The sequence below is a fragment of the Fukomys damarensis genome, unplaced genomic scaffold, assembly GCF_012274545.1.
Source record: "Fukomys damarensis isolate Sample0158 unplaced genomic scaffold, DMR_v1.0_HiC HiC_scaffold_29, whole genome shotgun sequence".
NCBI classification, from domain to species: domain Eukaryota; kingdom Metazoa; phylum Chordata; class Mammalia; order Rodentia; family Bathyergidae; genus Fukomys; species Fukomys damarensis.
This window is the reverse complement of record NW_022900941.1, coordinates 9,400,523-9,423,325: the sequence shown is the minus strand read 5'-3', so window position 1 is coordinate 9,423,325 and position 22,803 is coordinate 9,400,523. Positions and strand designations below refer to the sequence as shown.

At 41.5% G+C, this 22,803-nt stretch overlaps 1 protein-coding gene, 1 long non-coding RNA gene and 1 pseudogene across 7 annotated transcripts; 2 read left to right on the top strand and 1 right to left on the bottom strand.

Moving 5' to 3' along the window:
* Tmem177 (transmembrane protein 177) lies at positions 1 to 8,331 on the top strand. 6 transcript variants are annotated; one of them, XR_004514703.1, is made up of 7 exons: positions 1 to 43; positions 380 to 514; positions 2,561 to 3,874; positions 3,968 to 4,646; positions 6,894 to 7,085; positions 7,514 to 7,740; positions 8,295 to 8,331. XR_004514703.1 is itself a non-coding variant. In XM_033757136.1 (3 exons), exon 3 carries the CDS (start codon positions 2,583 to 2,585, stop codon positions 3,516 to 3,518), a length of 936 nt encoding a protein of 311 aa, XP_033613027.1. In that variant the 5' UTR covers positions 1 to 43; positions 380 to 514; positions 2,561 to 2,582; the 3' UTR covers positions 3,519 to 5,283. The 6 variants fall into 6 exon arrangements, 1 of the variants encoding a protein (XP_033613027.1); XR_004514702.1 differs by having other exon boundaries at positions 2,561 to 4,092; positions 4,535 to 4,646; XR_004514705.1 differs by adding an exon at positions 943 to 1,007 and having other exon boundaries at positions 2,561 to 4,646.
* Positions 8,332 to 14,817: 6,486 nt separating this feature from the next.
* On the top strand, positions 14,818 to 22,467 carry LOC104867822. The gene is made up of 3 exons (XR_781868.3): positions 14,818 to 15,143; positions 20,980 to 21,128; positions 21,240 to 22,467. It is a non-coding gene; the product is annotated as an uncharacterized LOC104867822 (long non-coding RNA).
* LOC104867821 lies at positions 18,216 to 19,495 on the bottom strand (annotated as a pseudogene).
* Positions 22,468 to 22,803: the final 336 nt, after the last annotated feature.

Here is a 22,803-nt window from a genome sequence, read left to right as displayed (position 1 = left end):
GCCCCGCGCGCGTGTCGCCGAGTCCCCGGTAGTCGCCGAGGAGGTGAGCTCGCCTAGGTGTCGGTCGTGCCCCCGGAACTCCCCTCCTACCTGGTTACCCCGTCTCAGCGAGCGCAGGCTCCCGAGAGTGGCCTGGGGCCCAGGGTGGAAGCGTAGCGGGCCTCTTCTGACGGGCCCTTAGCCTCCTCCCGCAGCCGCCGGGAACTGCAGGGCCGCGCCTCTGAGAGCGGCCCTAGTGCTCGCGGTGTATGAAGGGAGCATGGCCACTTTGTCCAGGACCCTTCATTTCCTAGACTGTTTCGTCTTTGAAAGAAAACGCCCCCGCCAAATGATGACCTTTGTAAATCCCTTATCTTTGTTGTTTTGTTTTATTTTGCAGCGCTGGGGATCAAACCCAGGGCCTCGGCGTGCCAAGCAAATACCCAGCACCGTGTTACACCCCCAGCCCTAGATCTTGATTAAAATAGGCCAAGGAGCATCCAGCGGTCTCACTGATAGACACTTCAGGAACACAGTAAGCTTTAGCCAAAGTTGAATGATTGTGATTAATCGTGACATATTTGATAGGGTTCCCGGGGCGTTTCAAAGTAAACCGGTCAGAGGGGAGCGTGGGTGGGAATAGAAATGAAACAGTATTGGCTATGAGTTCATGATGATTGGAACGAATGTGTAATTTAGACTTTTTATATGTTTGTAAATTAGCATGAGTTTTCTGAAATGGAAGGTTTGCTGTGCATGCCTGACAGCCTGTATTCAACTACTCTGCCTGCTAGCAAGGGCTGCCATGACCAGTGCCCCGGGCCGGGTGGGTTTTATTTTCTCAATGTGCTGGAGGCTAGAGGTCCAAGACGAGGGTGAGTAGGCAGGTTCGGTTTCTCCTGGACCTCATTGCTTGCAGATGAGCTTCTCCCTGTATCCTCATGTGTTCTTCCCTCTACATAGGTTTGTGACCTAATCTCATCTTTAGAAAGAGACCAGTCAGCTTGGAAGAGAGCCAGTCCTGACAAGTTAGTTTTCCTCTCCTCTATAAAGACCCTGTCTCCAAATATGCTCACGTTCTAAGACACTGAGAATTAGGCCTGCAGCATGATTTTAGAGGGGACAAACTTCAGCCCATAACACTACCACTTTTCTAGCTCAGGATTTTGGTCAGTTTACTTAACCTGTCCTTGCACTAATTTTCACTGCCTTAGAATAGGGGCAATCATAGTAAAATTCTTGGGGGTTGTGAAGACTTTTTTGTGAGATAGTATAGATATGTATCCTTGGGTTTCACAACTGGAGATTCAACCAAGTGCAGATTGAAAATTCTGGAGAAAAAAAAAAACTTTTTCCATCTGAACTGGACATGTCCTGGCTTTTCCTTGTCATTGTTCCCTAAGCAATGGCATATAAAAACTATACAATTAAATTATACATTGTACTAGGTAATGTAAATAATCTAGAGATCATTAAAAATATGGGGGCAGATGAACAGTTGTTGTCTACAAATACCAAGCCATTTCATGGAAGAGACTTGAGCACCACAGATTTTGGTATCAGCAGAGGTCCAGGGACCAATCTGCAGGTATGAGATGATTATGCATATGTTGTGTGTATATGTGAGTACATATACATATGTAAATATCTCTATGCTTATTAGTGTTACAGGCACGTTTTTTTGCCCTAATACAGTTGGCTCTCCATATTTGTGGATTCTCATCTATGGAGTCAACCAACCAAGGATTGAAAATACTAGAAAGAACAGTTGTGTCTGTACTGAACACCCAGCCCTTCTTCCCCTTGTCACTACTTCCTAAATAATATAGTGTAACAACTATGTATAATGTTCATCTTGTATTAGATATTGAAAATAATCGAGATGATTTAAAGTATATGAGAGGGGCCAGGAAATTACCTCAGTGGTTCTGCCGCCTGCCTCACAAGCACAAGGACCTGAGTTTGATCCCCAGTACCAAAATATTTTAAAATAAAAATAAATAAAGTATATGACAGAATATGCATAGGTTATATGCAAACATTGCACCATTTTATAGAAAACCCCTGAGCATCCTTGGATTTTGATATGGGGGGCGGTGAACCAAACCCTCAAAGATACATCAGACACCTGCATATGCAAAGCCCTGAGAACTGTATCTAGCATATAGTGAATGCTGAATAAATTGAACACATGATTCACTTATAAATAGTATCACAGGGCTTCAGTACAGGATGAATGGGGAGGTGTGGTAAGGCAGTTGGGTACTTAGTGCTTTGCCTCACTATGGGAATAAAAATAGTACTTATAGCCATTGCCATAAGGGATGTCTCTACTGTTCCAAACACTGATTGTTTTATGTACATTCATGTACTCACGACAACCTCCCTTGAGAAGGTCCATTGTTACATGCTTGCTTGGCAGGTGGAGAAATAATGCTTTAAACTCAGGAGATCTGGCTGTAATGCCCATGCTCTTAACCACAGTGCAGTATTGCTTCAAGTAAGAAGGATATGGCTGTTGGATGTTTAGTCTGCAGGCAGACCTGGGAACTGGCGGCTGACTTCTCTTTTTCTTGGCCAGGTTTCCAGCAGTAGCAGCACTCATGGCTGGTCCCCTGTGGTGGGCCACAGCCTTTGTCCAGAGACACAGGACAGCCCTCTTGGTGGGTTCCTGCACAAGCCTGTTTGGAGCTCACATCTCCTACCACCTCTTTGCGGATCCTGTTGCCCAGTGGCTTTACCAGTACTGGCCTCAGGGCCAGCCGGCCCCACTCCCCCCACAGCTGCAGAGCCTCTTCCAAGAGGTGCTACAGGACATAGGCATTCGCTCAGGCCACTGCTACAAGCCTTTCACCGCCTTCACCTTCCATCCTGTGAGTGCTGGTTTCCCAAGACTCCCTGCTGGTGCTGTGGTGGGCATCCCTGCCAACTTCCTAGGTGTTCCAAAGAACAACACTAACCGTCCTGTGGTCATACACGGGCAAAACATCAACTGGCAGAGCCCAGCAGGCACTCGGCTAAAAGAGGCCCTGACGCTGACCCGTGATGCCCAGAAGTTTGCCTTGGCCAGAGAGGTGGTGTACCTGGAGAGCAGCACCGCTGTCCTGCAGGCCCTGCCAGCCCCAGCTTGCCTGGCAGGAACCTGGGCACTGACCGTGGGTGCCAAGCATGCACTGGGGCTCTATGGAGGCCCCATGAGCTTACGAGCTGCCTTTAATTTGGTGGCAGCCGTGGCAGGCTTCATGGCCTATGCTTTCTCTACAGACTCTCTCACTCATGCCTTGGAAGGCTGGCTGGACCGCCACACGGCCTCACTCTCTGCAGCCTATGGCCAGGGTGGAGTGGAGTTCTACGAGAAAGTTCTGACAGGCAACATGGCCCTGCGCAGCCTCTTGGGCAGCCATGGAGAGAAGCTGTATACACCCAGTGGGAATGTTGTCCCCAGACACTGGTTCCGCATCAAACATTTACCCTACACAACCCGCCATGACTCTGTACTGCAAGTGTGGAGGGGGACTCTTAACTCAGGTCGCTCCTGAACGCCTCATCACTGGGATGGTCCCAGCTCATGCAGACACCATCCTGCCTGTGGTATTGGGGTAATCTCTTAGTCCTGCATCCACACCCCAGAGTCAGAATGATCACGGGGTTTAGGGTTCAGTCGCCTAGATTCTGCCTTCACCTATCACTTAAGACTTCAGTGACCTTGGCAAGTCCCTTAATGAATCTGGGCTTTGTTTTCCTCAACTGTGAAATAAGGATGCAAATTACCTCATGGGGTTGTAGGGTTGTGTGAAGTCGTGAACATGAGCCCTGTAAATAAACGGGAATCACCGCATCTTGGTTTTTGAATTTCTGCAGGCTGTGAGAATCAAGCCAGGCATCACCACCAGAGGTGTGTGTGGTACCTCAGCCCTTCCCTACAGCAGAGAACCACCACTACCCTATGTGCCTGATGTTCAAATTCCAACTTTTCTTCCTGTGGTAGAGGCTGAAAGAGACCAAAACCTGAAGTTAGTGAGGCTGGTGGCTGCCTAAGGTGTGGACTTAAGGACCGTGACCAGTAGGGTCCTGTGGTTGCAGATGGTACACCCAGAGAAGAGGAACAAACAGGTAATAGGGCACAAGGGAGAGAAAGCATTCCCCAAACCTGGCAAGAGCTGGGCCTGAAAGCAAAAGAAGGAACAAACCATTGCCAAGTAGGCTGTGCTGAAATGCCCACAGCATTCCTTCCTGGATACAAAGCATAATCAGGACTTGGAGAGGGGAGGAGTTAGGTGGGGGAAATTGCTCAGAAAAGATGCTGGGGAGAGCAGAGGGAGATGATGGCTGTAGACCCTGCCTGGAGTCACTCAGAACCCAGGGAGAGCTGTTTGTTTGTCCTACTTGTTTTCATTGATCCCCCCTGGTGGTGAACAGAACAAATCCCCTGGGATACAGGAGACAGACACACACACACACCCAGACAGGTTATAAAGTGAGGACAGCTATGACAGTCAGGCCTAACTTGCCATTCATGTCATAGTCTCATTGCAAATTTTCTTCTCCCTGGAAGAGTTTTGAAGAATGAAGGCCTGGCGCCAGTGTAACTCAGTACAGGGATTAGGCCACACCCAGAGAAGGGCACTCAGTGGTGGCAGATAGTTCCTGGTGGGAGTCGTTGAAAGGTGAGTGGGTCAAGTGGGGCTGAAGGATGGGTTGGGCATGGCACATCTGCTAGATCCTTCTCCTGGATGGAGACCAGTGCACTGTACCAGCTTGCGGTTCCCTCCACCAAACCTAGGCAGGCTCAGATGGGTTTGATAAGCAGAGATAAATGGATGAGGTCATGACTGGGTGAACTGAGTTTCTATCCTGGCAAATATTGCTTCACAGGGCTCCCTGAGATGTCACTCAGCTGCTCCTGTATCTCATGAACGATAAGGCCACATCGGTCACCTAACTTGACAATTTAAGTGCAGTTTGGAGTCGACGTGGTGGGCTCCACCTTACCACTCTGCACTCCAACCCCATCTACTCTTAGTCTTGGCATCAGCCAAGATGGCAGCATCAGGCATCCCTGCTGAGCTAACCAAAATGTTAAGTGCTCTGGTTTGGCTGTGCTTTGTCCCCCAAAGGTTCTTGTCTTGAAAACTTGGTCCCCAGTTTAGCAGGGTTAAGAGGTGGGGCCCAGTGGGAGATAATTAGGTTATAGCCATGAGAAAAGATTAATGCTGTTCTCAAATGAGCTCTGGAGAGAGCTGCAGTTTCTTTTTTTTTTTGAGTTTATTGGTACATTTTAGGTATACAGTACAGTTACATTCATTACTGGGATCCTGTACCTTCACATGACAGGTCTTGGTTCTCATTTTTTCCCCTTGTCCCTGCCCTTCCTTCATCCCCTCCTCTCCTCCCCATTTACAAACACTTTATTTCCATTTTTTTCATTTTCTCATATTTTTTTCCCTTATTCCCTTTCCCCTACCCATCCCACTTTCCCTACACCTTTAGCCCTTTTCTTCCTATTTCACATTATTAATTATTCCATTAGGATCTGTTATAGTTTTTCACACCAGAGAAACTGTTCGGTATTTACCCATGTGTGACTTATGAGAGCAGGTTCTTTTAAAGGCAAGACTGGTCCCTTCTCACTGGCTTTCTGTCATCATGTGATCCCTTTCCTGTATGCACTCATGATTGTGGTGTCATCCACATGAGGTCCTCTCCAAAGGTGAGTAGAAGCTGGTGTCATTTGCTTGGAAGTCCAGAATTAGGAACTAAATAAACATTTTTTTACAAATTACCCAGCTTTAGATATTTTGTGATAGCAATGGAAAATAGATTAATACAAAAAGGTAAGCCCAGTATGTGGGAGAGCAAGCCTGTGAAATAGCTGCTTATTTGTTTCCCTCTTCTCTCAGTCACAGTATTCATCTCCGTTTTGGGCTCTTTCTAGTCTCAAACCCTCTGCCCCCAAAACCTTGACTTCTAGAGTCTTCACCTTCTGTGTTTGTGTGTGTATTGCCTCTTTGCCCTACAGTCACACACACACACACACACATGCACATCTAGCCACAGCCAGCATACAGGACACAGACACTGAGTCATGGTGCAGGCATTAGCTCTGCCCATTACCAACCCTAACTGGCCCCACTGCCTTTATCTCCACCAGTGTCCTCAGTGCATGGCCCATCCAGCGTGCTTAGAGCTGGGTACACACATGGATGTTACTACAGCATGTGCAGCCTGGGGAAAGTACACGGTGGACTATAAAAGATTGTTTTCCTACGTTATAGTGCTTTTAGGTGGTGCTCAGGTTTGGGGGGAGCTGCTGCCCAAATACTAGCAACTCTGGAAGTGGAGCTTCACCTCGAACTCACCACTGCCTAATGTCTCTTCGGCTTCTCAAAGTCCCAGTTGGGGAATTCAGCTGACACCTTCAGGAAATTTGGCAGCAACAGAGAATCAAAGGACCCAGGTGGCCTCAGGGGGAAATGCAGGCTGGGGAAGAGGGAACTAAAGTGGGAGATAGTCTTTTACAGCTGCTCATATTTAGACACTAAAATATTCACTATTAGTAAAGTTCAGCAAAAGTTGACACAGCATATGTTCTTGGTGAAATGCTTATGCTTATGTAGTCAGCCTTTCAAATGGCTCCAGAAGTTCTTCGTCCCGCTGTTCTCAGCCTAGTATAATTTCCCTTTGGTTCCACACAATACAACAGGACAATGTTGTGGTTGCTGTGATTTGGATCTGGGATGGCCCCCAAAGGTGCATGTATCAAAGGCTTGGTCTCCAGCATGGCACCACAGGGAGGTGGTGGACTCTTACATTACAGCTTGTGTCTTACTAGATGCCTGTGCTGGATCTAGAGTGTGTGTTGCTGGGATCAAGGGTGTGTGATTACTAAATCTCCACTGATTGTTTTGTCATAGTTCTGGCTAGGACTAAGGGTGTGAGTGCTACATCCACTCTAGGGTGGCTAGCCTGCATAAAATATAAGGGACGGAAACGGCGAATGTGCTCTTGGCTGCCTGCTTGCCGTGGACTGTTTCTCCTCTGCAATGCCCCACTTCATGTCACCCGGCCTTGGAGCCAGCAACTACGGACTGAAACCTCTACAAACTGTGAGCCAAATAAACCTTTCCCCCTTTAAGTGTTGTGTATTTTAGCTCAGCAATAAGAAAAGTAATTAAAACATGGACTGTAAGAGGGGTGGCTCAGTGAGCAATCTTAGGTATTAAAGGCATGCTCTGGAAGGGGATAGTGGGATCCCAGCCCCTCCCTCTTTTTTGCTCCCTGGCCATGGAATGAGCAGTTTTGCTCTGCTTAATGCTTCTGCTATGATGTGCAGCCACACCACAGGCCCAAACCAAAAAGGGCAACCAATCATGAACTAAAAAGCTCCAAAATTATGACTCCAAATACAGTTTTCTCTTTATAATTGATTATTTCAGGTGTTTGTTTTATACTGACGGAAAGCTAACACAAAGGTGATTGATAATCATGGCTGTGATAAAGTTATGAAAGATTGTGACTTTTCTCTTGCTAGCAGGTTGTTGTCATCTTGGCTTGCCTGTACCATGCTGGAGAGGCCTATATGGCGAGAAACCAAGGTGGGATGGCCTCCTCCCAGTAGCCAGCTAAGAGCCAAGAACCTCAATCCAACAGCCCACAAGGAAATGAATCCTGCCAGCAACCATGCAAGCTTGGGAGAGACTCCTCCCCTGATGTAGCTTTCAGTTCAGACCCCAGCCTTAGCCAGCACCTTCACTGCAGCTGGTAAGAACCCCCCTGAAGCAGAGAACACAACTAAGATGTTCCCGGACCCTGGACCCAAAGAAACTCATTTATTTTAGGGCTGTAACGCAGCAGTTAAATAGTATATGTCCATAAATGTGTTTAAGAAGGGTTGGATGATGTAGCTCAATGTTAGAGTGCTTGCCTGGTGTTACAGCTTGTATCTAGAGGTCCCTCCAAAGCCTCATGAGCTCACAGATGGGCCTCTTCAGAGGTGACTGTAGGGTGTATGAATATGGATAAAGGTTATGTGCATGTGGATTAAGGGTGTGATTATTCAATTAGACCACTGATTGGTTTAGCTTAGTTCTGATGTAGATAATGGCAAGGCTGACCCTGGGTGTGGGTAGCACCACACAAAGGTTTTTACTCAGATAGATGGGATAAAAGGGAAAGGGAGGCTTGCTCCTGCTGCTTCACCACTTCTTACGCCCTGCCTGATCTGCCATGGGCTGTTTCTGCTCTGTCGGGGGGCATGGCCTGGAAAACTGCATCTTCCTCCTTCCTCCCTTCATCTGTCTTCCTCTCTCCACCAGGCCCTAAGCTCTTTCTCCTCTGCAATGTACCCCTGCTACGTCACCCTGCCTTGAAGCCAGCTGACTATGGACTGAATCCTACACAAAACTGTGAGCCAAGAAAAACCTGTCTTCCTTTGACTTGTGGGCATCAAGAATTTTGTCCCAGCAACGAGAAAGTAACTATGGTAAGACAGAATGTTTCACAGTATACTGCCGACCTCATGATCACTGGTCTAGGAAATGCACTGAGCCTCAAAACTTCAATTTAGAGAATTTAGTCTTCATTTGGTCTGATCCTGACTCTACTTCTCTAGGACTATGTCTTCTCTTATTTCACCTATGCATCCACACATGAGATCCTGTGAAATTACAGGTATTTCATCAATACCTTAAAGAGATTTGGTAAACATTGCTGTAATGATCACATTCTTATTTCCTTCCTGCCCCAGCCTTGCAGACTGCTGGGGTTACAGGCCTGGATTGACTTCATAGACTTTTGCATGTGAAAGAAATGCAAGTAAATTCTTTTTGTAAGTCATGGTTACTTATTTTGTTCTTCAGAAGCAAACTTAATCTTAACTGATACTCTTATCAAGCATTAAACAAGCACTGACCAAACATTCAATCTGATTTAAAGAAAAGCAAAAGCAAAAGTTTTAAAAATTAAGATTAGTTCGTGTTCTTGAATATCTGAAGTATTTTCTGCCAAACTCCTGATTCCTGGGGAATAAAATGCTTGTTACCGTCAGAGAGGTCTCATGCCTCGTGGTAATATAACTAACCTGAAACAAATTGTTTATAACATTTCCTCTTTTAAACCTAAGGGCATATTACTGAAAGATTATCAAAGACCTTCTACATAAGAAAATAGCCCAGAAAGTACACTGTAAAATTCTTCCAGTATATTTTCTTAAAGAGTATCAAAAATCAAGTACACCTTCAAAAAAAGAGAGATGGAAAACTGCTGTGCTTTGGATCTAAACATTCCCCCAAAGCCCACGCATTAAAATCTTGGTCCTGAGGGGGGGCACTGTTGGGAAGCAACAGCATCTTCAGATGGGAGGCCTTTGGGTCATTGGTGGCGTCTCCTAGAAGAGGACTGTGGGACACTGGTCCCCTTCCTCACTTTCTGCTGCTTCCTAGCCATGAGGAGAGTAGTGGCTGTAGCCTACCACTTGCTCCTGCCACAGGCCCAGAATGATAGGGCCAACCACTCATGGATTGGAACCTCCAAGTGAGCGCAAAGAAATTCTTCCCAGTTACAAGTTATCTCAGGCTTTAGTATAACCATGGGAGAGCTGACAAACACAAAAACTTACATTTTCAACAAATTTCTACTTATATTACACATTGGCCATTTACTGGTGTTAGACTTTGTGATACTCCTTTTTGAAATGCAAAAAGTATTGTTAAAACATTGTCTCTCATTGTTTTTCCTTGAGTTTAGGGAGAAAACTAGGAGGATAAAATATAGAGGATAGAAAAAAAATACTTTGAAAGGACTTTAAAGGAAGGGAGAGATTAGGATGAAATCTTTACATACGGGATCTTCACTGGACATGTTGGGGTTCATGGGAGCATAATTCTCTTCGCTATCGTGTGAGTCACTGCTTGATGTTGTGCTGTGCACCGAATCTGGCCAGGGGGAAATGGGAAACCTAGAAGAGCTGATCACAGAAATTATCATCATAAACACGAACCCTGATAAAAGCCCTACATGCATTCTCAAAATAAAAATGAGTGGTAGTGTGTATCTTTCTGGGAGATTCATGTATGTTTGTTTGTTATACACACTTATTCTAACAATTTACTGAACACACATAAATACACACAAGTAATACAAATAGCTTATTACAAAAGCACTCTTTGGACATCAAATTATATTCTGTAATGCAAACAAAAATAAGTATTTTCAGTGATTCATGGTAAGTAGATATCCATAAGAAGAACTTTAAAATTCCTATTTTTAAAAAACTACCTATATGTATACCTATAAAACAAGCACACATTCAATACAAGTTTGTAACTTAATAAATTATCCTCACTTCCTTATATGCATTTAAACGAATCTCAACTGAATAAGCCCTATAGGAAACTGCTATGTTTTCCAGATTAGTAGTTGTCAGAAATTCTGTGTCATGAACCCTTCAAAATTATTGAGAATCTCAAGATACTTTATATAAATTATTCCATTAACATTATATTGCAAATACAAATAGAAATATTTTTAAATACAAAAGTGCAAAAATGTACATTCTATGAATCGTTACATGATTATTATCACATACCAGGATCTGGAAAACTCTACTGGCACAGGGACACAGCAGAGAAAAACAGGGCTCAACCCATGGCAGCTGGGAAGCAGAGAGAAAGGGAGTTGGGGGCACCTTTCCTTATCACATCCACAGTGACCCATCTCCAACTGGGCTCTACCTCCTGACAGCACAATCAATTTCTGAACTTATCAGTAGACAAACCCACTGATAAGTACAGTACCTCCAGGATCCAATCATATTAGACACACAAGGCTTGTAGGGAATATTTTAGGTCTAAGCCATTACACTCTGTCCTTGAACCACTAAAGACTCATATTCTTTTCTTTATGTAAAATGCACTCAGTCTTTTACTAAGAGTTGTCAAAGCATTAACAGTTCCACCATTGCTGAAAAGTACAAATCCAAAGTCTCCTCTGAGATTCAGGCAAACTTACACCACAAAACCAGGGAAAAAGAACTTCAATACTTGAATGAATAGTAATTAAAGTGCCAATGACTCATTAAAATGGTTATAGTCCATTTATTAGAATGAATTCATTCTACTTTTAAAAGACAAGAGCAATCCTCTATTGGCTGTGAAGTGTAGAAATTGTTGGCTAGTGCCACAGAAATTCACAGAAAGAATAGCTGAATAGATACAGATGCATTGCTCAAGAAGAATAGGGTACAAAATGTATTACAGACATTTAAAGTCTAACTAAAACATATGATTATTAATAATCATAAAAAAGCAGGGGCTAACAAGTCTTAAAACAGTTTGAAAAATAAAAGCCTTACATAACAGTATTGCAGGCAACTTCAGATATAACAATGTGACATTATCGAAACATCCAGATTGCCAGGATTTATTGCAATCAGTTTTTCTACTTAATATGCATGTGCTTCAGATTATGAGACCAAGAAATTAACAAAATGCCAAAATACTTACTGGATGAAACTTTTGCACATTTTCCAATAATTGCTAATAAAGCATGATCAATATGCAGAATGTTTTTTACATGGATAAAGTTTATGGTGAGTTACCTATTTCTAGAATTCCAGAAGAAAATAGTAGATATTTTTCTTGTTATACAAGCTATGTTCATAAACCATGAGAACAAAGGACCTACTATCATATATATTGCCAAAAACAAGACAGTGGGCACTCAAGTTATGAATGGCCTGACATATGAATAACTTGGGTTCATTAGGTTAAGAGAAGAGGCATCTGCCTCTTGTTATCTATAGCGTATGCCCAGGTAAACATCCAGATCTCAGCTGTATTAACTAACAGCCAATTTGAGTTACAACCAACCCTCAGGAAGTGATCAAATTCTCAAGAATCCACTGTTTATTTCAACACAATGTAACTTTTCAAAGGAAAATATTTTCTAAATTTTAGCACAGTCAACATCCAAAAAAAGTATATGTGTATGCAAGAAAAATTCAAGAAAATAGATTAGTTGTTTACTTTACTAATGATCCTTCAAACTGATTACGACTTGGCTTTGGAATATGATTTACAGCAAAATTCCTGGCAAACACTTGTAAACAAACCCATCTCTTTAAGGTCCATATTCCTCTGCTTTAGGATTCAGGTATTTCCCTAAACCATTCCATACTCCTATCTTTACTTTTATTTCCAGAATTAAATTTGGGTGGAGGTCATCAGGGTGTCTACATCACCCATCAATCTTCCCACATTATAATAAAAGTCTGAAAACACAAATAGGCCCCACAATCACATATTGTGGCACACTAGATTTTAGAAATATACTAGTCAATGACTAGGGTGCCTGACCCCAAAATATACTCTTATGACAGCATATGTGATTTTCCTTCTCTGGGTAGAGACCTCTGAACTTAGGGCAAAAACACTGGCTAATCAGAGTTCTTCTGGGTCTTAGAAACAGATTCTGGGAGAGAGAAGCCCTCCTTGGATTCAAGGAGAAGCTGGTTTCTAATGTCAATGCATAGAGAAAGCAGAAAGAGAAAGTGAGAGGCCCTATGAGCCAAAGGCCCCCAAAGTTCATTCACCTCTGCTCTTCCCACAGTTAGATTAAGCAGATTAAATTCTACTGACTTGCTCTCACAAGTTGACATAAGGATTCCACCACTAGAAGCCAGAATTCTAGCTAGTACAGGCACAGAATTGTATTACTGTAAGGACTCTTGGAATTTATTTGGTTCAAAATCCTCCTATTAGGGATTAGGAAAATGGATTAGAGAGTTTAAGTATCTCACCCAAAGCCCCACAGTGAACCTGCAAGGAAGCAGAAATCTGTTGCAGGTTCTGTAAGCTGGCCTACTCTGTACTCATTGGAACTTCTTTGGTGCTTACCCTTTCTGTATTGTAGGAGCTGCAAATAAAAAACACCTCCCAATCTTCTACAGCTGGGGCGTATGCATGTGTCCTAAAACCCAGGCAAGCCTAAGTCTGCCCAGGGTGTGGACCAAGGAGAGAGTCTGTATCTTCTGGGGAGCATGACACGGGAACCATGTGGTTCGTTTGAGACAAATGGGTTTTGAGTATCAGGGACAGATTCTGGGATCAAGAAAGCCAGTATATCCTGTGGAGCATCAGGTTTACAAAGCTGTTCCTGGCTGAAACTGTAAAGCAGACTATGTCTTGTAAATATCCCCTTGGAAGAAATAGTATGTATAATTTGGTCCAGCATAAAACATGGAACAAGATTTGAATAATATTATGACAGAATTCCTATGTTTCCCATATTCAGCGTCACTTAGACACTTTTTCGTGATGCATCAGAAACTCAAAACCAAAACAAGCAAAAAGCTAGTGACTGAAACAAATTGGATGTTTTGTTTTTCTTTCACATGTCTGCAGATTAATAAATACGGAAGGGAGAGTCAGTCTATGCACTTCATCTATTCACAATAACAGCCCTAAATCATCAGTAAACAGTAAATCAATGGACAATATGATGTTCAATAAGACTGAGATTGGTCATATGTTATTAAAAATATTTCACTAATAGTACTTTGTATTCTGCACATCTATACTGCTACACAACTTAAAATGTAATTCCTCTTTCTGGTGCCCAGTTTGGCCTTTCTTTTATGGCCCTATAACCCTGAAGGGTATCTGACCAGCTATGATTCAATATTTTTCTGACTTCTGAGACAAAGAACTGCAGACTCTTACAAAGTTTTGTAACTTTGTTACATTAAACAGCCAGAGGTTGACTCCCTACTATGCAGAAGTGGAACAGGTCCAGGTTATGTGAGTTCTAATGTTAGTATACATCTTAGAAGCTTTGTCAAGAAAAATTCTACAAAGTAAAACAAATAGGAAACAAAGTATGAGAGGAAATAAGGTATAAATTTTACAAAGTTGACAAATGTCCACTATCATCACAGAATCTGTTGAAACAGTATATTTTTTCTCAACTGTCTAACATTCCACTGTATATATCTTCTTATATTTCTAGGCTGTATATTCTAGTCATATTTATAAATGCAAATAATTTTTAAATACAATTTCTTGAAAAGATATTAAAATATTTTAGTTTTCTCTTCAGAACAGTAGGTTGAAATGTATTCTTTGTCATACATAGTTTGGAGGAAGAAACGCGTCAGTTTTATCATACTTTTATGTCATAGAAATCTTTAGAATCATTGGGAAATTTGTATCTAAGTTTTTTGTCTCATGAATGAGCTGTAAGATTTTTAGGGCATTTCCTTTCTTGTGCAAATCAATCAAATATTTTATGACAACATCCATCCACTTTTTCATTGATGATTAATTACAGTGGTTTATCAATGAATTTTACAGTACTTTTTTGGTGTTAGTATTTTTGTCAAATCAGCAGGAAATTTAAATATTTTTTTCTAATTAATTTTATTGGTGCATTTCAGATACACAACATGATGACATTCATCACTGGAAATGTGCACCTTTACACAATCCATCTTGGTTCTTAGTGTTTCCCCATTCCCCTGCCCTCCCTTCAAAGCCTCTACCCTTTCCTATCTACAAAGACTTTGTTTCCATTTTTTCTTTTTCTCCTATTAATTCCCTTCCCTTCTTTCTTTTCCCCTCCCCCGTTCCCTTCCCTTTGCACCTTTTCTTCTTATTTCACATAGATATAGAACTTTAAATCTTTTCTCCAATATGTTCATAGGGAATATTACTCTTAACTGAACTCAATGTGAAATTTATCTCCCCTTATCCTATTTGAGATTTATCATTCCACTGCTGGATTGCTGTATCAGAGACAGTATGAAATTTATCACAACTTCTTCATGGAAGAGTACCTACTGATCTCTTATAGAAATATAGAAAAAATAGTTTCACTTTGTCTTTTACTATGGATATACACTCTTCATTGTCCAGTATATCCTTGCTGGGGAGAAGCTTCCATCTTGACTAGTTGATGGTAAGAATTGAAACCTCTGTCTACGAGCCTCTGAAATTTGCACAGTTAGCCAATCTTACATGCCTAACAGTTGGAGGCTGCTGGCTTCAGAGTCGACAGACTCCATGCCTTTCAAGCTTCATCTGTTCTGCTACCCACATAGTTCTCTTGCTGGGCGTTGAAGATCGTTTGTACAGCAACTAAACCTCTGGCCCCACCTTCAGAGTCACCGGGTGAGTAAAGTGAGATGCATTTGTGGGAGTAGAGACCACACTGGCAAGCCAGGGGGCAATACAGGGACCCTCACAGAGATGTAGGACAAAAGGTTAGTTAAGATGGAAGGAGACAGTGCCCTTAAGAAACTGTAAATAGGGTGTCTTATCCATACACAATTTACAAAATCATCTTGCTTATGTTAGTATAATGGTAGGGCCTCAGAAGGGACCTTAGAAATCGATCCAGAGCAGAAATTTCCCTCATGACAGTAATATTTTAGGAAAACTTTCTCTTCCTTCAAGCCAGAGAAGGGCCCTTGTCTGTTCCCATTTTTCTGCTTTGCCTGGCCAAGCCTCACTTTCTCCATATAGAGATTTAAAGTATAACCAATTTTATGTCCCCGTGAGAATATTAGCTCATCTGATTAAACTGAAGCCTTTGAGAGACCCACTGAGATGGTGAGCAGTCCACCTCCACTGTGTGAAAGGGCCCTTGCACTCAGAGCACCTTCAGAGGGCATCAGAGAGGCTCAGAACATCCTGAGGCCGTGAGATTCCCACAGAGAGGGAACCAGAACACAGAACGAGGCTGCACAAAGGCTCCCAAGAAACCAAATCTTTTTTTTTTTTCCTCATTGAATTTATTGGTACATTTTAGGGATACAGTACAGTTACATTCATCACTGGGATCTTGTACCTTTACATGGCAGGTCTTGCTTCTAATTGTTCCCCCATACCCTGCCCTCCCTTCACCCCCTCCCTTTCCTATTTACAAATATTTTATTTCCATTTTTTCATTTTCTCATATTTTTTTCTTTTCCCTTATTTCCTTTCCCCTACCCTTCCCACTTCCCCTACACCTTTAGCCCTTTTCTTCCTATTTCACATTGTCAAATCAGTTGGAGACTGGATAAAGCAGATGTGATTTTTCTATAAAAGGGAATACTAACTACTCAGCCATAAAGAATGAAAAATTGAAGTCATTCATAGGAAAATGGATGCATATTGAGGATATAGTCTTAAGCGAAATAAATAAGGCACACGTGTAAATACCAAAGAAACCAAATCTTTAGTAGGTTTCCTTGTCTGAAATCACTGGTCCACATACACTCTTTGGCAAATACCAAATATACAAATATATACTGCCATAACTCCTGTAGGTTTCTAAAGACTTGGCAAAACTTGAAACACCTGCTGTGAGAAAGATTAAATTATCAACAAATATTTAAAGGTATTCCTATCTTTTGTTTTCAGGCTCACAGAAGGATTATGAAAAATGCCCGAGTCCTAGAGTTTAGCAAACATTTCCAAGTGCAGAAAGACTAACTAACAAACATCATTGTCAATGACGGTGATAAGACAACAGAGATTCTTAGGGCTAAAACTATAAAAATGTGTATAGTTATCTACTCCAGCAACTGTATTCCTATAACTTGCAGAATTTCTCTAGAAAAAAAAAAAATTCCAGTACAAACTTCTGTATATGGTGAACTAAAATTTGTTTCCTTCTCAAGAGCCTTACTGAGTATATACCTTAAAAATAAGACACAGATTTGCAAGCCGTGAGAGAACATGTTTTTTCTGGACCACATAAATATCTCATTTCAATAACACTGACCATAAGTGGTTTTTTGATACTGGGGATTGAACTCAGGACCTCAAACTTGCAAGGCAGGCATGGTGCCACTGAGCTAGATCCCCAACCATAGGTGTTTTGAAATATGTGGACCTTAAATAATTTATCTCAAAAAAAAAAAAAGTCCTTATTTTATTCCTTTTTGTTTTTTGGGTGGTTTTTTTTTGGGGGGGGTTTGAGACAGGGTCTCACTATGTAGTTGAGACTGACCTGGAATTCACTAGATAGCCCAGGCTGGTCTCGAACTCACCGCAATCCTCCTGCCTCAGCCTCCCAAGTGCTGGGATTACAGGCATGTGCCAAAATGCCTGGCTTATTCCGTTTTAATAGCAGCAAAGTTGTTCCCCAAATTTAAACAGGAGAGTTAGGTGTTCTTTCTTTCAGTCAGTTTTAGAGAAAGTAATTAAATCATTTTCTCATTTATCTTCTAAAAAGGAAATACATTGCTGAATTAAAATAAGGTGACAGAAGTGCCAAGGAAAATACTTTTGTAAGAGAAATGTTCTGAAAATGAATCTTCTTAACTAAAGTTTTAAGGGAGGTGGAATAAAATTGATTAGAAATTCTGACAGAGTTCTACTGAACGTTGAAAGAAAGCACTGAGTAGAAGTTCACTTCGAAATGGAGATGTGGAGTCCTTTGCTAAGATGAGACACTGGTGATCTGATTTGAGGACCATATGTTCCCAAGTGTGTTCTAAGCCCCATTTCACCACAGATAAGACGTACGATCACCTGTCCAGCAGGAACCGTGCAGTAGCCCCTTTTCTGAGAATATGCACATGTACATTGGCTTATTCAATTCTTACAATAATAGTATGAAGAAGATATGAAGCCTATTTTACATAAGAGGCAAGAAAATTGAGGTGATTTGAAACAGGATCGTACAACAAAAAGGTGGCAGGGAGGGCGTCCTGCTGTGGAGGGCTGGCTCTGGAGCATGTGCACTTCAGGATTCGCCTTCAATGCATTTATTAATTTATCAGGTGGCCTGAAAACTATTATGAATATTAACCAAGTGATCAAATGGCTACTTATATTTATATTTATGTGTGCACTCCATGGTTACATGGACTTCAAAAAATATTTTAAATAATTTCTTACTCTTACAAATGTTTTTAAACTTTTTTATTTTTCCATCTTTTAATGTAAAACACTATATATATGTGTGTGTGTGTGTGTGTATGTGTGTGTGCGTGAATATTCAAACATTGATGTATATAATGGTAAAAGACAATAGCAGTACAATGTTTAAATGTCAGAGCAGCATTAAGTCAACCTCCATCAAGCCAATACAAATGGGACAATAGATTGATACTCCAGCACTTGCTAGATTTCATCACAGTTATGACTTAATTTGAATCATCTTTAATATCCTAATTTTGACTGATGCACTATCTCCAACAGAAGCATGAAAGGTTTAACATGATTTCTGAATTTGTTGGAACTCTACCAAAGTTTAGTTGACTAACTGTTATGCTACCTCCTGTTTCTCCAGTTAACAGCAGTTAGCCTCTGCTGTATAGAAAAAGCCCATTTAACAATCCAGATTCATATTTTCAAGGGGAAACTATTTTCCACATGAATTCCTTTAACAAGTAGGAAGTGTGACATAGTATGATTTTTAAATCATTAAATTGTAGACAAACACTGGTAAACAGACAAAGAGACTTTAGAAAAACATGCTGAATATACTTCATTTAAGAAAGTTATGTGCTGGTAGAAAAAAGCGTCAACATCAGTAACACCAAAATGATTAAAATTTAAAAAAATAAACTTCATTTTTATCCTTATTAGGCCAGGAGGATGGCATTCTTACTGCAGAAATTTTTATTTCAGGAATGGGAGCTTCCTTAATGTGTCCAATTTCTGTTCTGCTCCATTCTTTTAATACCTGGCTTACTCTAGGATAAATTACAATAGGTTTGACCTCTAGAAGTGGTCTTTGTTTCAAGATCTGCACAAACTGGCAGATGTTATCAATTTTTTTTCAAGAAGTTTAAGTGGAGATATTTCTTGTAAAGATGTTGTCAGTATCATTAATTCAAGCTGCTGCTCTTTTCTTTCATTCTCTCAATTTGTGGGTATATTCTTCATTAATCAGATTGCCAACATCACAGAGAGCTGTTACAAAATGTTTTTCTCTTCTAATATATTAATAAGCTCCTCAAAATACTAGAGAGCAACTTCTTTATCACCCTGGATCATTGTCTGAGAATGAGACTTTTGTTCTTCTGGCTTTTCAATAAGATGAGTAATATCTGTCCAACGTGTGTCAGTTAACTGTTTCAGCAGTCTCTGAGGTGTGTCCTTTTCTTTCAGATAGGCACTCTGAAGATTGTCTATAGGATGACCATGATGTTGACCCACAGTAAGACAATGACCACAAGCTAACTTTTTATCTAGTAGACAATAAACATTTAGTGGTTGTCTCTAATGTTCAGGACAGAAAACCACATCCGTATGTTGTCTTGCTGATATTTTTCAATAACAGCCCTCAATGCAAAATTAGCAGATAAAGGTTCAATCCCAGTTGGAGTAATTTCAGTAATATTTCTTCAGTGAGGGTACTTGGGTGGAGTTCTTAAAGGTCTCCATATATAAAGGTTACCAGATGCCTAAAGAACGTTTGCCAAACAACTTCTATAAAAATTCATGAGAGCATGGTCGGACACGAGGATCTTCAAAAATACTTAACAAATGGGACATTTTAGCTCTTCCTCAAAAAAGTGCATTACCTGTTTTGTTGGTCTCCTGATAAGGACGCTAAATATACTTTATCTTCGACTCTCCCGGATTCTCTCATTCTCTGCGGAGTCCTGTAAGATGCTCTTGCTTCTCCTCGGAGGGTGGAGGTTGCCTGGCTCTTCCTGTACCCTCCTGCCGTCACAGGAGGGCTCCGGCTGGAGAAGGGGGAGGGACGCCAGTGAACACCCTTCCCGAGTCCACGGGATCCGCTGTCAGGACCCCAAGACTCCCCAAATAACCCAGGGCAGCTGTCTGTGCTACAAAAGAAAAGGGATACTGAAAGAGAGTTTCAGAGTCACCTTCTCAGTAAAAGAAAGTTTTCAGACTCACCATGAAGAAACACCGACAAGGCAAAACAGCAAATATTTTCAAACTTTATGTGCTTCTCCAACATCTGTAACTTTGACACTTTGAAAACACTTTTTGCTTCATCTAAATTCCCATTCTTTCTAAATTGTTTGAGATACTGATTTATCTATATGTCACATAGGGCTGTATAATGTTAATGAAGTTGATTTTTCATTTTTTTATGGGTTCTTTACAACAGTCATTTTCTGTTTGCTTTAAAAAGTCTTTAAAATGTTTATGGTAATATTCAGTAACTGCAATTTTGACATCCAGCAAATTAGTATTAAATCTGTACAAAACTTCCTTAACTCCTTTGTACCAGTTGCATCATCTAATTTTGTATGCATTGCAAGATAACACTGCCTAGATCACTATTTTTACTTTAAATTCCTCACTGACAAATATTTTTGTTTTTAAAAAAGTAAATCAAATTGAAAAGGAATCTCAGAAGACCTTAAAGCAACTCTTTTTCTGTTCATTTTAGTGTAAACAAAACCTTGCCTTATATATAATTTCCCCAGCACTTGAAGATCTGGAAAAATGATGGGTCTGTGTGTCTACATCTTTGCATAAGCACACACTTGAGCTGGTCATCTTATTTTCTCACCATAAGGAACACATTTGGTGCAGCAAGAGCAATTCTAGAATGACTATAGGTACCACTGAAAGCTTGCCTTCTAAGATAGTGGTAGTTTTTCAAATGAAAACATTTATCCCAGACCTAAAACAATCCAGTTGACACTAGTGTCCATAGAAATACTGAGGGAGTTTTAATTATAAAATACATATGGCCAAACGAGAAACACAGTTTTGTAATGACTGTGAAGAGGTACCCACACCATTCTCACTACACACACCCACACACACACACACACACACACTCACATACACATCAACTCTTTTCCTTTCTATTAATTTTCAGCCATCTACAACCACCCATCTGAAAAACAAACACTCCTCTTAAGAGATTCAAAAAAAAATCTCTATGCTATTCACTCCAAGAACATCTGACAAAAAGCGTGGGAACTGTTGGCAGAGTTGGGTGATTCAAATATCATCTTCTGGATAGCATTTTACCAATTATAAGTCATAAACTCCTTTGTACTTTTTCTCTTAATATTAGCAACGATTTCTGCTTTATTTGGAGGACACTACTACACAACAGGCTATGTACTAAAATGCTCAGTCCTAATATTGTACACAAAGCCTAGAAGTTGAAAGTGAATGCCCCCACGAGAGAGGCTCCAAAATCTATGAGCGTTTAAAAACCCTGTAAGTACATTGTAGCTATTAATACCGTCACTGTGATGACATTGATAGTATAGTGACACTGGTAATCATTCCAGTTCCTAGAACTTGAGTTCTCTGTCTCTTGCTCTCCAGGACCACCCTGGACTGCTGCTGTGGAAGCAGTAACCCCTCCAGCGGGCAGAGATGTTGCTCACACCAGTGCACAGCTTCTACAACCTATTGGACAACCTTGCCAAGCTCCAGAAGGACTGTCCCTGGTTACTCCAGCTGAAAAAGAAAGCACCCAGTGGGGTACACAGTTTAGGAAATGAGTGTTTGAAGTCAAAGACAAAGATTCTTATGGGATCCATAGAAGATTCTAAGCTGGCTTCTTTTTGAAAAAAATACAAGTTTTGCATGGAATGTTTAAGCCTACAGAGTCACCAAATGTAGAAGGCCTGTGATTCTGAATTACTATTTAAAGGGAAACCGTATGTCAATCAAGAACACTGAATCTTATTCAAAGCAAGCATAAACTATGGTGTATGACATTGTATTTTGTTTTTGATACATCTGACCCCCATCTGGCCCCCCTCAGGAAGAGACTGCAGAGAGCCTAAGGTCCTTGAGCTCCGAGAACAATCACAGCCCATTCCTGCATCCTGCAGTCCCCAGTCTAAGCCTGGGAACAACGCCTACCCTGGTAAGATGCAACATACCCACCCACCTGCTGGGTAACACCACTGGTCACTGTGGCCACATATCAACCATTCTCACTCCTCGAATCCCAAGTCTTCCCCTTTGCATCACACACGTAAGCCCATCCCCATCACTTCCATCTTCATCCATGAAAGACCCAGTTCAATAAAATGGACTCAGACTCTGTTTCAGAGTTACTCCCGAAGGTCCCTCCTGGAACTCCCAAATTCTGGCTGGCTGTGTTCTTTAAAGGGTCATCACTCTTTACCTAACGTCCGTGCTGAAGCTTGGGAGGTGGCATTCTACAGCCCCCTTTCACACACACACGCACACACACACACACACACACAGAGGCTACTGACACACCAGCACCAGAGCTTGTGTTCACGGATGTATCACAGTAGTGATTAGACTGTGAGACTACTATGAGTCATCGCTGATGGGCACACAGGAGAAATAAAGTCCTAGGTACTGAAAAGCCCCACCTCATTCATCTTTCATTTGTACAAACAGATACACACAGCTCTCTCCATCCAGCCTCTAACAATCCATTGCTAGACTGCATTCAGACCACACAGCTGTCTCTGGGGAGGGGTACTATAATTTGGCCAGACAAGATTTAAATTAGAAATTATTTTATGTTACCCCTCTTAAGTTGCCAACAAAAATGCTAAGCATCAATTTTATGTAGCTGATGTACCCGTTTTTCTTTTACTGCAATGATAAAGATACTCATTTGAACATGTCAAGGACTGTAATGATGAGTCATTTATTTCCACAATTGCTTTCACAGGCTTGATATGTCCACCGTCACACACCAGGTACTTCTTTTGGCTGTGTCTGGAGATCACTGTAAGAGAGGTAAACATTTACAGAGCATTACTCGTTGTCCAGGGCCAGCAGGAATCCATACCCATAAACCACAAGGAGTCTACGAGCCAGTGCTTCCTTTGTCTGTCCTCTCTCCCCGTGCCCTGACTAGCAAGCCTTGGACAGACCTGGCATGAGCAGCCTGAGT